The following is a 15606-nucleotide window of genomic DNA, read 5'->3' on the forward strand; positions in this document are numbered from 1 at the left end:
TATCGTGAGTGTAGACTATAGATAGCCTTCTGTGTGGAGGTAGTCGCTTACGTGGTGTGTCCTTCCCAGTCAGAGTCAGTGGATAGAGAAAAGTTGGTGAAGGGGCTTAGAATATGTGTCAATGAGATATGTGGAGAAGCAGATAGTATGGAGCTCTGGAAAGTGTGGAAGGGGTTGTGGAGAGACATTAATAGAATCAGATGACAAAAGAGGTCAAAGGTATGAAACAGAAGGTGACAGAAAGCTCTTGATGACTTGGTGGTTTTGTTTTTTTTTTTCTTAAGAGCAATATAGAGTGGTGTCTGATACAACAAAATTAAATGAGGTCAGATCTAAGTGCAGAAGCTGGGCACCAGATGAATAGGAAGGAGGTGGCAGCATTGAATATAGACTTACTTTAAAAGCTTATAAAGAGTGTAGTGAAGGTGATTTATGAGAAGAGTCAAGGAAGGCAAGGGTTTTGAAAGATGTTGTCTTTAGGTTGAGGAAAGAGCTTGAGAATAGGGAGATATTGGAGGTTCTAAGGAAAGAAGGAAAATTTGATAACACATTGCCTTAGAAGAGAGTAGAAGGGATATAATCAAAAACATGGTGGTGGAGTTGGCCTTCAAAAGAAAAAGGAAGGTACGCTTCAGGGTCTAGGAGGGGAGAGAAGATGTGGGATTCCTTCCTTGGTGACTCTAATTACCAGTAAGTAAATAAAGTAGAAATGATTTGAGACAGCCATAGGTGGGGCCAAGAGTTAAGGGAGGAACTGAAGGGAGGAGTAAGCTGAATTTAGAAGATAGGACTTCAAGTTGGAGCCAGTCAGCAGGGTCATATGACTTCCTTCAGTGGTACTTGAGGCCAGAGGGATTGGTTCATTTGGTGGTCCCAAGGTGGGAGATTGGCTTGTGATACTGAGGATTGTCCACGTGGCAAAAGTTTCCCGAATTCAAGTGAGAACATGGTTGAAAGGATTGGCTACAGGCTGCTTCCATACAGGTTAGAGAAGCAGGGGACATCTGAAGGTTCCAGTGATGGTTAAATGCAGTACAACCTTTAGGATTGTGAGAGAGATGGGTGAAGTGTTGGGAAGGGAGCACTAGTATGTGACGAGATCCAAGTTTGGCCACAGGTAGAAGTTGTCTCAGAGGAAGAACACAGAAGGAATTGAATAAACCAAAGGATCAGAGTAAGTGTGTTTGAGGCTCAAGGTGAATTATTACTGTTTGTACTGGACTCCCACTTCTATGAATACTACTGTCTTTTAAAAAGTAATCTTCACGATGATTTGGTCAAAATATTATGTGATTATTTAGGTATAACAATTTCTGCATATTAACAGGTTAATCAGAAGTGGTCAGCATATTACTGGTGACCCTTGCCTTTCTAAAGCCTTTTTGGCTGTTACATTTCAGTACCTGATCAAGTGATTTGATTAACAGTAAGAGTCTGTCTACCCTAGAGGGGCTTTTTTATTTCTGGAGTGTTTCAACTGAATTGACTTTGTTTTTCCCACAAATCCTTTTTTATCCTAATTTAATATGTTGGAAAAGATAGTAAGCTTTTTGAGATAACTTAAGATTACTATTTTCTTAAGTAATAGTAATTACTTAAGATTACTATTTTCTTAAGTAATTGATATTTGGATACTTCAAGCCCTTTTACAAACCTAGGATGAAATAGATATTATTTTCTTCGTTTTATAGATAAGGCATCTTAGGCACAGAGGGGCTAAGTAGATTTGCTAAGGTGACACATATTAGAGTTATGATTACATACTAGGCAGGGGGTCTGGCCTGTAGCGTGTGGCCTTTAACCACTTCGCGCTTTAACCACTTCACTTCCCGTCTGCATGAACCACTGACATATATATTTATATCATTTATGTTATTTTTATCTAGCTGTTTTAAAAGTCAGATCTAAAGTAATTACAGACAGTATTTAATTTAAGAGATTGGGCAAATGATTTTATAAAACGAAAATGTTAAATTTTCAGTCTAAGAAATTATACCTCTTGTTTTTGCCTTGGAATTATAAAAATCTTATCCTGAAGACCACAGTATCTTGTGGTGGAAGTTAGAATTAATTGTGGCCAAAAGTCATAAACTTCTGGCTTCACTGTCAGTTCTAAGTGACTTTGAGGAATGGAACCTCCAAAAGCTCTTTTGTACTTAATTATAGCCTTAAAGACTAGATGGGAGGATGTGAAAAGGATGTGAAGCCTGTGTCTGGGGCTTGCCCACCACTGCTCAGAGGCTGACCAGAGCTGTAGGGTGTGTCTGTGTATAGCCACAGTCTGAGTCTTTGAAATGCGTACACTTAGATGATTTTTGTTCTGGTGTACATATATACATATACATAATACGTATACATACGCGTATACGTATGTGTACATATGTACAAATCGATGCCAGATAATAAATATTTGATATGTCACAAATGGAATATTCTTCCAGGTTTGTTTGAATTTTTTGTGTTTTGTATTCTTGTTTTCATTTCTGAGAGTAACGTGCACTTTTGAGTGTATGAAATCATTGCATACCTTTAGTTTCTATACTTCGGATAAAAATGAGTAAGGCAGCTGGTTGGGTATTGATTGCTTCTGCTTTGAGTTATGCATTATTTGCAATGAGCACTACTTAGTAGCAATTTATAATTTAGAATGATAATTTCATAATGGATTGGTATTTAAGTAACTCTCTAAATTTTCCAGTTAGTATCATATTTGTGTATGATTTAACAACAAATCTTTGCATAAAACTTCTAAGACAATTTATATCTTTATATCTGTTTCCCTATTTCTCAGTAATATTTCTGATGAGGGTTTGGCAGGATGATTTAGGGAGAATAAGGGAGAGATTAGCAGATAATTGATTATCTGGTTATGTAATATCACAGGAGTTCTGATATTACAGTGTCTTATTTGGATTAAAAATGCTGGCTGAGTTGGAGGTTTAGCAGATGGTGTTTGGGAAATAGGGAAATGTCAGTCAGGCAATGAGTTGTCCATTTGTTTGAAGGTTGCCAACTTTGCAACAATGGAAGATGAAGAAGAGCTAGAAGAGCGGCCTCACAAGGACTGGGATGAGATCATTCCAGAGGAGCAAAGAAAAAAAGTAGAGGAGGAAGAGCGTCAGAAGGAGCTAGAAGAAATTTATATGTTGCCTCGAATTCGGAGTTCCACTAAAAAGGTGATCAAGTGAGATCAAGATAGGAAAGTACTTCTTACTCTGCAAAGTACTAATTATTAAATTACTATGGAAGTACTGATTATTCAAGAAAGAGGCTTTACATTGTTGCCTTGACATGGGAGGAATATTTTAGAGTAAAATTCTCAGAGAAAGAGCACTCTGCATTGCTCATGAGTGCACCGGTTTGACATTTGATCTTTATAAATTGGTTCTTTGTGAGACGGATGGATGGGATTGGAGTTTGGCAGAAATGTGCATTTTCCTGTTGATATTAGAACCAGTAATCCTAGCAGCTTGGTTCTATTTGACTGTGCCTTTGACTTTTAGAGCCAATCTCCTTTTGCCTTTAAGTGTTTGTTCATGGCACTTGGTATAAATACTTCGTAAGAGATTATATGACCGCAAACAGAGAACAAACACGTACTTCACAGCTTATAAAGCACCATTACAAGCTCCATCTAATTTAATTGTTACAACAACATTGATATAGGTAGAACAAGTTTTTTTACCCAGTTTGTTGGACATAACAGATTTGGCCAAGGTCATAGCAAATGAATATTAGTAATAGTAGCTACCGTTGATTGAGCACTAATTGTGTGCCAGGCATAGTCATGTTGTTGTGCCTATTGACTCATTTAAATCTTCATGAAAACCCAAGTAAGAGGTACTGTTCTTCCCATTTTACAAATGGAAAACGTAAGCACGAAGGGGGTAAAGTAACTTACCCAAGGAAGTAAACATGAACCTACAATTCAGATAGTTTTATTCCACTTCACTTGGCATTACGTTTCAGTATATCTCTGGAAATGTGAATATCCCAAGCAGGTCTACCTTCATGATGTGAAATCTGCCTTCTTATTTTCTTAAAGGAAAATGGACGTGTCCGATAGGATGAAAAGTTCCGGGTACTAAAGAATTAAGATGGGCTGGCTTTGGTCCTTTGGCCTCTTGTGCTTGGCACTAGCTACAATGTGACTTTGCCCTTTCAGGCTCAGACAAATGACAGTGACTCTGACACTGAGTCCAAGAGGCAAGCCCAGAGATCCTCTGCCTCTGAGAGTGAGACTGATGACTCCGATGATGACAAGAAGCCAAAGCGCAGGGGGCGCCCCCGAAGTGTGCGGAAGGACCTTGTCGAGGGATTTACTGATGCAGAGATCCGAAGGTTTGTGGAGGCTCTGCTGTCTCTCACTCGAGTGTGTTTGGAGGGTGTGCTGTGAGCCGTGGGCTGCTGGGATTCCTGGCATTTAAGACAGGGAGGGCAGAGGCTGACAACCTGCAAGGAAGGCAGGAGACGGAATCCTTCCCTGAGTCTCCAAAATGGTTCTTCCCTCTCCAGGGTTTCCTTCGCTTGAGCACTCTCTTGTTGGTTGCTCAGCTCTTTTTGTTCTGTTCTCTGGTTACTCTGAGCATTTTCACAAAGGAAGTCCAGCCAAGAGAAAAGACATAATTGGAGGTAAACTTGGGCTGAGCCTTTCTTTTTTTTCTTTATTTAAGAATAGGAATATAGGGACGCCTGGGTGGCTCAGTTGGTTAAGCCCCCGACTCTTGGTTTCAGTTCAGATCATGATCTCATGGGTTGTAGGATTGAGCCCCTGTGTCAGGCTCTGTGCTGACAACACGGAGCCTGTTTGGGATTCTCTGTCTCTCACTCTCTGCCTCTCCTCAGTTTGAATTCTCTCTCTCAGAAAGAAAAAAAAAAAAAAAATTAGAATGCACACATGCCCAAGTGTCTGTGTATATAAAAGAAATAGTATGAATGTAAAAAATTAAAACAGTATGGATAATGCTACTTTCATACCCTTGGTCTTCCCAGCTCACTTCCCATCAAGCTGATACCCATTTGGATGTGGTTTGGTTTATTAGTAGTATACCCAACATACTGGTTCTGCATCCTTTTCTCACTTGTAACTGATTTTAGATGTCTGTGTCCATACTTATTGCACATTTGTTGGTATGTAATTCGTACACATCTGCCCTCCAAAAATGCTTGTAAGCATTTTTTTTCCCACTTTGCATGATGTTTTTTATTTTAGGCTGAAGAAAATAGTATGAAGATACTTCCTATCAATTAGTCCTTCCAAGTTAATATAAACTGTGAGGTCTTTATTTTCTCCTGAATTGTTATAACTATCCTTTCCTTCTTTTTTTATTATGGAACAGTGTAAATATATACAAACATTGACAGAATAGAGTATATGTCCTCTCATACTTACGATGTTATCATCGTAACCATTTTGAATTTGTAGGTAGTCTTATATGTATACCTTACGTCCTCTTGCCTCCTACCCTCAGTATTATTTTGAAAAGAATGTGGGGGCGCCTGGGTGGCTCAGTCGGTTAAGCGTCCAACTTCGGCTCAGGTCATGATCTTGTGGTTCGTGAGTTTGAGCCCCACATGGGGCTGTCTGCTGTCAGCACAGAGCTTGCTTCAGATCCTCTGTCTCCCCCTCTTTCTGTCCCTCCCCTGCTCGTGCGCTCGCTCTCTCTTTCAAAAATAATAAATAAAATTTTTTAAAAAAGAACATATTCTGTGATAGTTGGACACAACGTTCTACAGATGTTTGTTATGCCTGTTTGTTTCCATGTTGTCTGAGTCTTCCATTTCCTTACTGATCTGCATGAATAGGCCCTTTTATCATAAGATGTTCTCTTTTTTTTTTTTTTTTTTGGTCTCTCGTAATGATTTTTGTCCTGAAGTTCATTTTAACATATCTGATACTGGGGGCGACTGGGTGGCTCAGTTGGTTAAGCATCTGACTCTGGTTTCGGCTCAGGTCATGATCTTGCAGTTTTGTGGGTTTGAGCACCGAGTCAGGCTCTGTGCTGGCCGCGTGGAGCTTGCTTAGGATTCTCTCCCTCTCCCGCACTCTTTGCCCCTCCCCAACTTGCACTGTCTCTGTCTCTGTCGAATAAATAAATAAAAAAAAAAATCTGTACCAGTGTTGCCACTTCAGCTCCTTTTGGATATTGTATGCACACTATCTTTTTCTCTTTTTTACTTCAGTATGCTGTCTTTGAACCTAGGTTGTGTCTCTTACAGACAGTATGTAGTTGTATCATATTTTAAAAATCTGTTCTTTCAAGTTTTTCATTTTGGAGTCTTTAATCATATTTGCATTTCATGTAATTACTGAGAAGTTAGAATTTATGTCTGCATTTTGCCATTTGTTTTCTTTATGTCTTATGTTTTGTTTGTTTTTTTTTTATTCCTAGGGCTACAAACTTTTGTGTTATGTAGGTGCTTTTTAGTATATCATTGTAATTCCCTTGTTTCTTTGTGTTTCTCATAATTTTCCCATATAGTTTCGTTTACTGTATTTTCAGTTGTTTTCCTAGTGGTTTTCTTGGAGATTATAATTAGTACCTTAACTTGAAACAGTTTTGTTTGGAGTGTCATCAACTTAATTCCAGTGCTGTCTTAAAGTTTTACTCCAATATAGCTTTAATCCTCAATCCTCTTCTGTGCTATTATTGTCAAGCAAGTTATATTTTTACATGTTATAAACCCATCAACACAGTTTTATAATTACTGCTTTATGCAGTTGTTTTAAAAAATCAGCTGGCAGAGCGGGAGGCTGTGCACCTGGGTGGCTCAGTTGGATAAGCGTCCAACTCTTGATTTTGGCTCAGGTCATGATCTCATGGTTCATGAGATTGGGCCTCGTGTCAGCTTCTGCATGTCTCCCACTCATGCTTGCTGTCTCTCTTAAAATAAATAAAACTTAAGAATGAATGAATGAGGGCCTCTGGATGGCTCAGTCGGTTAAACGTCTGATTTTAGTGATGTGGCAGATGACGGTGAGGACTATGATGTATCATGACATCCTGCTTTTTAGCTGTTGGGAGGGAAGCAGATGACACACGAGCCAGCATAGAACACAGTTAAGGGTAGAGACTTGTGGATCGATTGGATTTTTGTTTGCAGATAAGGTTGCACAGGAGGAGTCAGTAGAGTTTCCAAAATAGTTTTGCCTAAGAACTTTTAAATCATATATTTACTTTGCCTTGTTCCCAGAAGTATTTGAGGCATTCTTAAAAATCTTACAGTTGTGGGGGCGCCTGGGTGGCGCAGTCGGTTGAGCGTCCGACTTCAGCCAGGTCACGATCTCTCGGTCCGGGAGTTTGAGCCCCGCGTCAGGCTCTGGGCTGATGGCTCAGAGCCTGGAGCCTGTTTCTGATTCTGTGTCTCCCTCTCTCTCTGCCCCTCCCCCGTTCATGCTCTGTCTCTCTCTGTCCCAAAAATAAATAAACGTTGAAAAAAAAAAATTAAAAAAAAAAAAAAAATCTTACAGTTGTGTTATTGACCAGAAAAGAATAAAAAATAATTACCACGTGGAATCGATAGTAACAGTATTGGACTGAATAGAGAGGTTAACCATATTGGAGTCTTATCCCAAGAGTTGTGGTGGTTGAATCATTTACTCCATATTGAACTCCACAAACTTGTACCTTCTGAAGGGTATTTTTAGAGTTAGGTCTCTATTCTCTATAATGACCCTTTCAGTTTCTTGCTCAGTCACTGAGTAAAATTGATCTTTACTTTGACTACATCTTTAGCACTCGTTATTTTCAGTTGACAAGTTTCAGAGTCATTCAGCACTCTTTTAGTTAGTGGCAGTTGCAAGGATTGGGCTCAGTCTGTTTTGACAGTGTGTATGACGTGTTTCATCACAGGATGTGTTGTATTTGCATCAGCAGAGCTAAGAGCCGCTTTTTTAATATGTTTTATTGATCCTGTTCTCAGGTTCATCAAGGCATATAAGAAGTTTGGTCTCCCTCTTGAACGGTAAGCTCCTTATCCACCTGTTTTTCATTTTTATTATGTAGCAGGGTTTTTTTTGGGGGGGGGGAGGTACTACTTTCCATTTAGTACTAACGCTAAGAACATTTATTTTCCTGGAAACATTTTTTAACAAATATTAGCGTGTTGTGTGATTGTACACGGCCTTTTGGGGAGGGATGACAAAGATGACCATCTGAAGAGAGATTTTGCTGGAGTGGAAGATGTAGCAAGTACATTCAAAACTGTAATGCAAAGAAATAATTTCCAGAAGCGATGCTCACAAAATTCCATTTGAAAGAATACATGTAGTAACTGTTTGCATCCTAGTTCTTATTCAGTAATGTAAATTTGCGATTTTGTAGTCATCTTCTTCTTAATAGGGTGTCATGAGGATTAAATGCAAATAGCTTGAGACCTTTCCAGTTGTAACTTACTAAAGGTTGACTGTCATTACTATTTCACTATTTTACGTGCATTCTGAAAATGAACTGAGAAGTTGGATTTCAGCAAGACTCTTTCAACCTAGTTTAGTACTTTGTCCAGAATTAGCAATATATCCTATAAATAATAGTACTGATTTGAAGGGAATACCAGATTCCTTTCTCTTATTCTTGATAAACTTCTGGAGTAGTAGAACATTACAAGCCTGTGTGTTTTTGTCCTGGCTGTTTGGAGAGGAAGCAGTGATGTGTAGCAGTAGCAACAGTGAAACCAAGAAAGTCAGGTGCACCTTGCCAGGATTGTTGCTGATCCTCCAGGTCAGAATGCTGGTCTTTGAGCCCGGTACCATAAAAATCACCAGGGTCTGGGAAAGTGTGTCTAGCTCCTTTGGGCAGACTGATTTTTAGACGTTAACATATTTGCATGCTTCATATGAGATCAGTGAAACATACTGTAGCAGTAACTGTACTTTGCTTCTAGGAATATTGTAACGAATGAGAGTAGGGCTGGAGAAAGGATTGTGAGCTTGTCCAAAGCAGCAGAGTAGTGCAGTTTTTGGCACTTGACCTGCTACCATTGTCAGACAGCCCATCTAGTTAGTAAAGAAAGCCGACTCCTTTCCCCTGTGTTTTTTGAAATTACTTTGTTTTGTGAACTACTCCAAGGCACAGTTCTTAATGATGGGATGCGTACATTAGCCCTGCGTCACTGTTGGAGGGCTCTTGGTGGAGCCTTGACACAACCAGTGAGGAAAGGAGAGAAAGATGTCTTTGCAGGAGCAAGCATGTAGGGGACCAGGTGGTAGCTCATGTGACATTAGAACAGTGGCCACAGGGCCTTGATGTGTCCCCATATCTGTCCTTCCTCAGGCTGGAGTGCATAGCCCGCGATGCAGAGCTGGTAGATAAGTCCGTAGCGGATCTGAAACGCCTGGGTGAGCTGATTCACAACAGCTGTGTATCAGCAATGCAGGAGTATGAAGAACAGCTGAAAGAAAATGCCAGCGAGGGTAAGTCAGCAAGTCCCTGCCCATGGTTCTCCTGGACCTGGCACTTGGGAATGGGAATTGTGCTAAGGGGCTGGTTTTTGAGGAACAGACTTCTATCCCATGCATCCCTAATCCTTTGAGGTGTGTATTCTGACCTTCCTTTCTGTGAGCTCAGTGTTGTGAGATCCCAGAGCTCGACTCACAAACAAAGTTGATTTGCAGAAGGTGGAGGTAATGAACAGCATGAGTGCTTTCTTCTGATGTTGCTCCAGAAACCTTAGATTCGTGTTAACGCTCTAAAGCCCTGAGTGGGCAGAGCTGACTGTATACATCTGTATTTCAGCTACAAATGAGGACCTTGTTGACAACGATCATCTCTAATTATCTGGGATATACAAACATGAGTTGTGTTGTGGCAGACTTAAAAGGATTAGAGAATTGGAATAAATAAAATAGGAGATGAATATTGTAAACATTTCTGTTACAGCGAGATTTTCGTGGCACTAGAATTTGTTATGAGTGACAAGTTATACCCTCTCAATGGTCTCATTTGCTGAGAGTAACGGTGCCAGCCTCAGAGGTCAGAACGATTACTGTGTAATCCCATACCTGAAAAGTGCCTATTAGCATGTTGTCTGGCTTGCAGTGTTAGCTAAGATCAGTGAAGAGGTATTTGTGCTTTAGATTTTTTTAAGGGCATTATCGAAAGTAGTAGAATTTTAAAATATCTTCAGTTAGATGGGGTGCCTGGGTGGCTCAGTCAGTTAAGTGTCCAGTTTCGGCTCAAGTCATGATCTGATGGTTCGTGAGTTTGAGCCCCCTGTCAGCCTCTGTGCTGACAGCTCAGAGCCTGGAGGCTGCTTCAGATTCTGTGTCTCCCTCTCTCTGTGCCCCACCTCCACATGTGTGCATGTGTTCACGCACGCTCTTTCTCTCTCTCTCAAAAATAAATATTAAAAAAATTAAAATATCTTCAGTAGAGTCAAAAGTTTCTTTAGATGTCTTTTCCTTTTTTGTGAAAGAAACTTAAGTGGTTTGGACAGTGATCCCAGTTCATGTTTTTATAGCACTCAGAATACACCCAAGAATAAACTTTAAGTTTACAGTGTTTTCTTTTTTCATTGTAATTGTTGTGAATAAATTTTACGTTCACAGGGTTCAAAATTTAAAAACGGGTACCCTGTTTCTTGTATCTTTCTAGAAATAAGAAAATACATATTACAAAAAATGAATAGATGATATTTTTCCCCTTATTCCCACAAAAATGCAGCACATGTTCTGCGCCTTGCTATTCCTATCTCCCAGTATAGTTTGGTGAAATTTCCTTGTAACAGTTCCCTGCCTCCCACATCCCTCTTTTTTGATTCGTGTTTTCATTCTGGATCCGGTTAATTGCTTCCTCCTGCCATTGGGTAACTTGTTCCCCCTATCTGTATTTGCCATGAACTCTGGGTTCAGGATGACATTTCTCATTCAGATGTAAGATTGTCGATAACTCTTTCCTTCAAGCGGGAAATTTTTCCTAAAAAAGCTAACATAATTATGTATTTGTCTTATCCTACATTGGACACATTTCTAAATATCAATACCAGTCTTACTCCTCAAAGTTTGATTTCTTTGCTTTTTTTCATCCCACTGGCTCTGGGCGGTCAAAATACTGTGTTTTAAAATTATTTGAAGTTCTTCTTTTCTCTCTGCTGTTAGCTTACCCACTTAATAGCGCAACCCCTTTTAACTTTCATTTATTTTCAACTTTCAGGGGTTGCTTTTCTCATGTTGACTTAACTCTCATTTACATGGTCCAAAGCTCCAAAACTCTGAAACAAGTTTCATTTAGAGAATCTTACTTTCATCCCAGCCCCGTCCTGCTTTCTTCTTCCCCCATAGGTCGGTGTTTCTAATAATACTTTAGGGTTTATCTTTTTACTGTTTCTCTGTAAGAATTTCAGTGTGTGTGTGTGTGTGTGTGTTTCCCCTGTTGTGTTCCTCGTATTTTCACGTGCGGAGATCACTCCTTCCTTTTGCAATTGCAGTGCTCCACCACGTAGTAAATGTTAGTTCGGACTTCATTGTTCCCGAGCAACAAATATTTGGGTTGTTTTTAGTCTTCAGCCATTTTAAAGAAAGCCACAGTGAATTTGTAGTCTAATGGATATGCTGTTTCGTATCTCTGCCAGCGTATCTTTTGGATTGGTTTCTGGAAGGGGTTTGCTGGGTCCTGGGGAAGTATGACTTGGTTGGAATTTGCTAAATTCTTCTCCAACCGTCTGGTACCATTTATACTGCCACCAGCAATGGATATTGGTGGTGTTTACAGGCCTCACAAACAGGATATTGTCAAATGGTTGGGTTTTTGCCAAGATGATAGGTGAGAAATGGTGTCTTGTTTTTCTTTTAATGAGTAAGGTTTTTCTAAGAGCCATCTGTGAACCACCCATTTTCTGCTTTGTTTTCTTTTGAGCTGTTGGTCTTAATTTTTAGGATCTCTTTTTCTGATGGAAGTTCCTGGTTTTCCCCTATAGTTTGTAATTTGTCTTTTTACTTTGCTTATGGCATTTTAAAAAAACTTAAATTTTTTATATAATCAAATGTATCAGTCTTTTTACCTTATTGTGTTTAGGTTTTGAGTCCGTTAAAAACATTTCCTCTACTCCCAGGATAAAAAGGAATTCACTGTGACTTTTTCTCCTCTTGTATGATTTCATTTACTTTTATATCTCTGACCCACTTGGACTTACCCAATTTTATTTATTTTTTGTATGGTTACTGTATATCTCAATACCATTAAAAACGATTCATCTTTTTCCCACTGCCTGATTTTTATTCTTTTTAAGACTTGCATAGTCTGTTACTGATATACCATATGTTAAGGGACATTCAGCTGTATAATCTTTCGCTTTACAGTGTTTGGTAGATAATTGTGTATGCTTTCCATTTTGCACCATTCTCTCCCACCAAGCATTGAATGAGGGTGTTGGTCTCTTGGTCTCACCAACATAATTTTCTCAAATTTTTGAATTTTTCAACATGATAGGTCAGAAATGGTATGCATATATATTTAATTTGCATTTTTCTTCTTGTGAGTGAGGTTGAGTATTTTTCAAATGTTTAGGAATCATTTGTATTTGCTTCTCTGTGAGTTGTCTCTGTCCTTTGCCCGTATTTCTGTTGTAATCCTTTTATTTTAAGGTGGGGAAACTGATACTCAGGTTAATAACTAGAAGTGAGAATGAGAAAAGGGAAGGGAGGAAGGGGTACTATGTGCAGATTTGGGAATAAATCCAGATTTCTGAGTTTTAGAGAAGTGCCTTTCCCACTTTCTCACATTCTGTTCCAACTCTCTTCTGTATTGGGAATAGCATTTGCAAGTGAATTCTAGTGGGTTACAGAAGAGTATCTAAATGATGTTTTATAATCATAGCATCATTTCATCAACTTGAATGTTAACAAAAAAGAAATCTTTTTTTCAGGCTCTGAGCCATTTTTTTCTTTCATAGACAAGTGTCATCATCTTGTGCTGGACTATGACTAGATTTGACTGGGTTTCATCTTTAATTCTAGGATTATTTTAATCTGGCACTAGGGCTAAAGAAGTCTTTCCATGACACCTTATGTTCATCATTTCAGTTGGTATTAACTTGATCTACTTTTTTCATGGAGAAGATCATCTTTGTAACACTGGAGTTTTCTTGAGGCTCCTAGGTGGCTCAGTCGGTTAAGTGTCCTACTCTTGATTTGGGCTCAGGTCATGGTCTCTCAGTTTGTGAGCTTGGGGTTCTTCCTCTCCTTCTCTTTCTGCCCCTCCCCTGCTTGCACTCTCTTTGTCTGTCTGTCTGTCTCTCTGTCTCTCTCTCTCTCTCTCTCTCTCAAAATAAATAAATAAACATAAAAAAAAATTTCAAGTTTTCTTGAATTGTTAAGAGGATAGTTAGAAAATGAAAGAAATCAGTATTACTATTCATCCTTCCAAATCTTCTTTTTTACTTTTAATTTTATAACCAAAGTATAAAACAAACAGGAAAGTTAAAATAGAATTATAAATACCAGTGGATTAAAAAAAAAATCCTAAATCTTAAAAATCTGGAGAATTATTTGGAGGCTACTTTATAAACATTGAGAAACTTTTGATTTTAGATTATATCTTTGAACTATAACAATAAGCCACAGATCGATTTCTAGTGAATAGGAGTTGGAACTCCAGCAAATTCTCACTTAACTAATGTGAAATTGGTGTTCTTCAGGGAAAGGACCAGGGAAAAAGAGAGGCCCAACAATCAAAATATCTGGGGTTCAGGTTAATGTGAAATCCATTATACAACATGAGGAAGAGTTTGAGATGCTGCATAAATCTATCCCTGTGGACCCTGAAGAAAAAAAAAAGTGAGTCTGTCCCGTGCATACTCATGAGTGGTTGTGTTGTAAGAAAGTGGATTTGGGGTTAAGTCATGGATTGTCAGGTCATGTTTTCACTGTCTTTTGTAAAATGCATCAGGATACTTTGTGTCATTTGCGTTCATTTCCAAATTTGAAAGGGCCCCCCTCTCATGTCCTCCTGTTTTTGAAATCCCTCTAGATACTGCTTAACCTGTCGAGTGAAAGCTGCACATTTCGATGTCGAGTGGGGGGTAGAGGATGATTCGCGTTTACTCCTGGGAATTTATGAGCATGGCTATGGAAACTGGGAGTTAATTAAAACGGATCCAGAGCTTAAGTTAACTGACAAAGTAAGTAAATCTGTGATGCTGGAGATTTCCAGATTTGTTGAATAATACATATTTTTTGATAACTTATTTTTAACTATTTTCTGGGGGGTGGGGGATCAAATTTGAAATTAGTACAGTAGTAAATTCCTGGGATTTCTTTGTTTTGGGGAATATTACCATCTTTGGTGGACTGGGGCACTGTTACATAGATGAAGATAATAGCCAGGTGAAATTTTGGGGAAATCACAGGAGAAATCTTAAAATTCTGATTCTTCTTGAAGGTACATCTAATGTCATTGCAACAAATACCAGGGTAAGATTATTAATAATACAAGGATTCTTCGGCCTTAATGGTTGGCCGCTTCTTTAAAACTGTATTTGAAGCAGTCGTATTTCCATTCTGCACACAGAGTGAGCCACACCTTGGTGTTTTTTGTAATGGGATTAAACCTTGCTGTACGTCTCCCACAAAATCGAGCCTCCCACCCTACCCGTTGCAGTCAGGCTACCAGACAGTGAGGCCGTGCTCAGAGCTGTAAGCAGGGAAAGCTGACTGGCTCAAACTTTAGTAGGACGCGCTCCACGTTGTGCTCCTGGCAGGGCTTTTCCTGGCACGTCAAACAATGCTCATCCCACGTGTGGTGTTCTGAGAGGGTGACAGCACCCTGCCATAAGCACTGAGACCAAATCCAGTCTGGCCCGAGAGGTCCCACCGTGGTAGCAGGGACGGACCACGTCCTGGCATAGCTCAGTGCTCTCCGGCAATGCTCTAAGAAGCATTTTCAATCTAAAACGAAGCTTTAACCTAGCTCCAGGGATTCCCTGCTCCTGGAAGGAGGAAATCCACGACGGCTGGGATGCTCTAGCAGATGAAGCCAACAAGCCCCTCCTACCTGAGTTGTTCTACCCTGTTAACAGCACAGGTAGGAGCCAGTGGGAGAGCTGGATTTCTCCATCCCATTTTGTAAAACGAGAACGGCTCATGAGGGATTTTCAGTGACCGGGAGCCATGGACGTGAGATAGGATCTGAGGCTTTATCTGTATTTCGGGTGGTTGGGGAGGGAAAGGACTGCTCAGTTCTTTGTTGTTTCTGTGTATCCGGATCCACTAACCGGGACATGGGTGGTGGCGGGTGCTTCTCTTCCTTTCCTGTTGAAGATTCTGCCCGTGGAGACGGATAAAAAGCCGCAGGGGAAGCAGCTGCAGACCCGGGCGGACTACTTGCTGAAGCTGCTCAGGAAGAGTCTGGAGAAGAAGGGGGCTGTGACGGGCGGGGAAGAGGTGAGTGGGGCAGCCGACCGGGCATCCTTCAGCAGGCCGAGGCTCCAACCCTGCAGAATTAGGTAGGAGAAGGGATGCTTGCCCTCTCCAGGAGGTACATTCCATAGTCAGGTGTTGCTTTTGAGGGTGCAATAATGATGTTTTGGTTGGTAATAATAGAAAAGTTCATTCGGTAATTGACCTAAACATCTTGGCACCTTTCTTACAAGCCCACTGTCCTCCAGTATTGC

At 39.9% G+C, this 15606-nt stretch overlaps 1 protein-coding gene across 5 annotated transcripts in view; it reads left to right on the top strand.

Moving 5' to 3' along the window:
- The window catches only part of CHD2 (chromodomain helicase DNA binding protein 2), a 122363-nt gene that overhangs the window by 78050 nt on the left and 28707 nt on the right, over nucleotides 1–15606 (top strand). For 4 of the 5 annotated variants that reach the window (XM_047861089.1, XM_047861087.1, XM_047861092.1 and 1 more), the window contains 7 exons: nucleotides 3006–3176; nucleotides 4166–4341; nucleotides 7924–7965; nucleotides 9273–9412; nucleotides 13633–13771; nucleotides 13965–14115; nucleotides 15254–15376. In XM_047861089.1, coding sequence (XP_047717045.1) covers nucleotides 3006–3176; nucleotides 4166–4341; nucleotides 7924–7965; nucleotides 9273–9412; nucleotides 13633–13771; nucleotides 13965–14115; nucleotides 15254–15376 — 942 coding nt within the window. The remainder of the gene's footprint in view (nucleotides 1–3005; nucleotides 3177–4165; nucleotides 4342–7923; nucleotides 7966–9272; nucleotides 9413–13632; nucleotides 13772–13964; nucleotides 14116–15253; nucleotides 15377–15606) is intronic. The other variant, XM_047861091.1, reaches the window with a different exon arrangement.

Source organism: Prionailurus viverrinus, chromosome B3, assembly GCF_022837055.1.
Source record: "Prionailurus viverrinus isolate Anna chromosome B3, UM_Priviv_1.0, whole genome shotgun sequence".
Taxonomy (NCBI): Eukaryota; Metazoa; Chordata; class Mammalia; order Carnivora; family Felidae; genus Prionailurus; species Prionailurus viverrinus.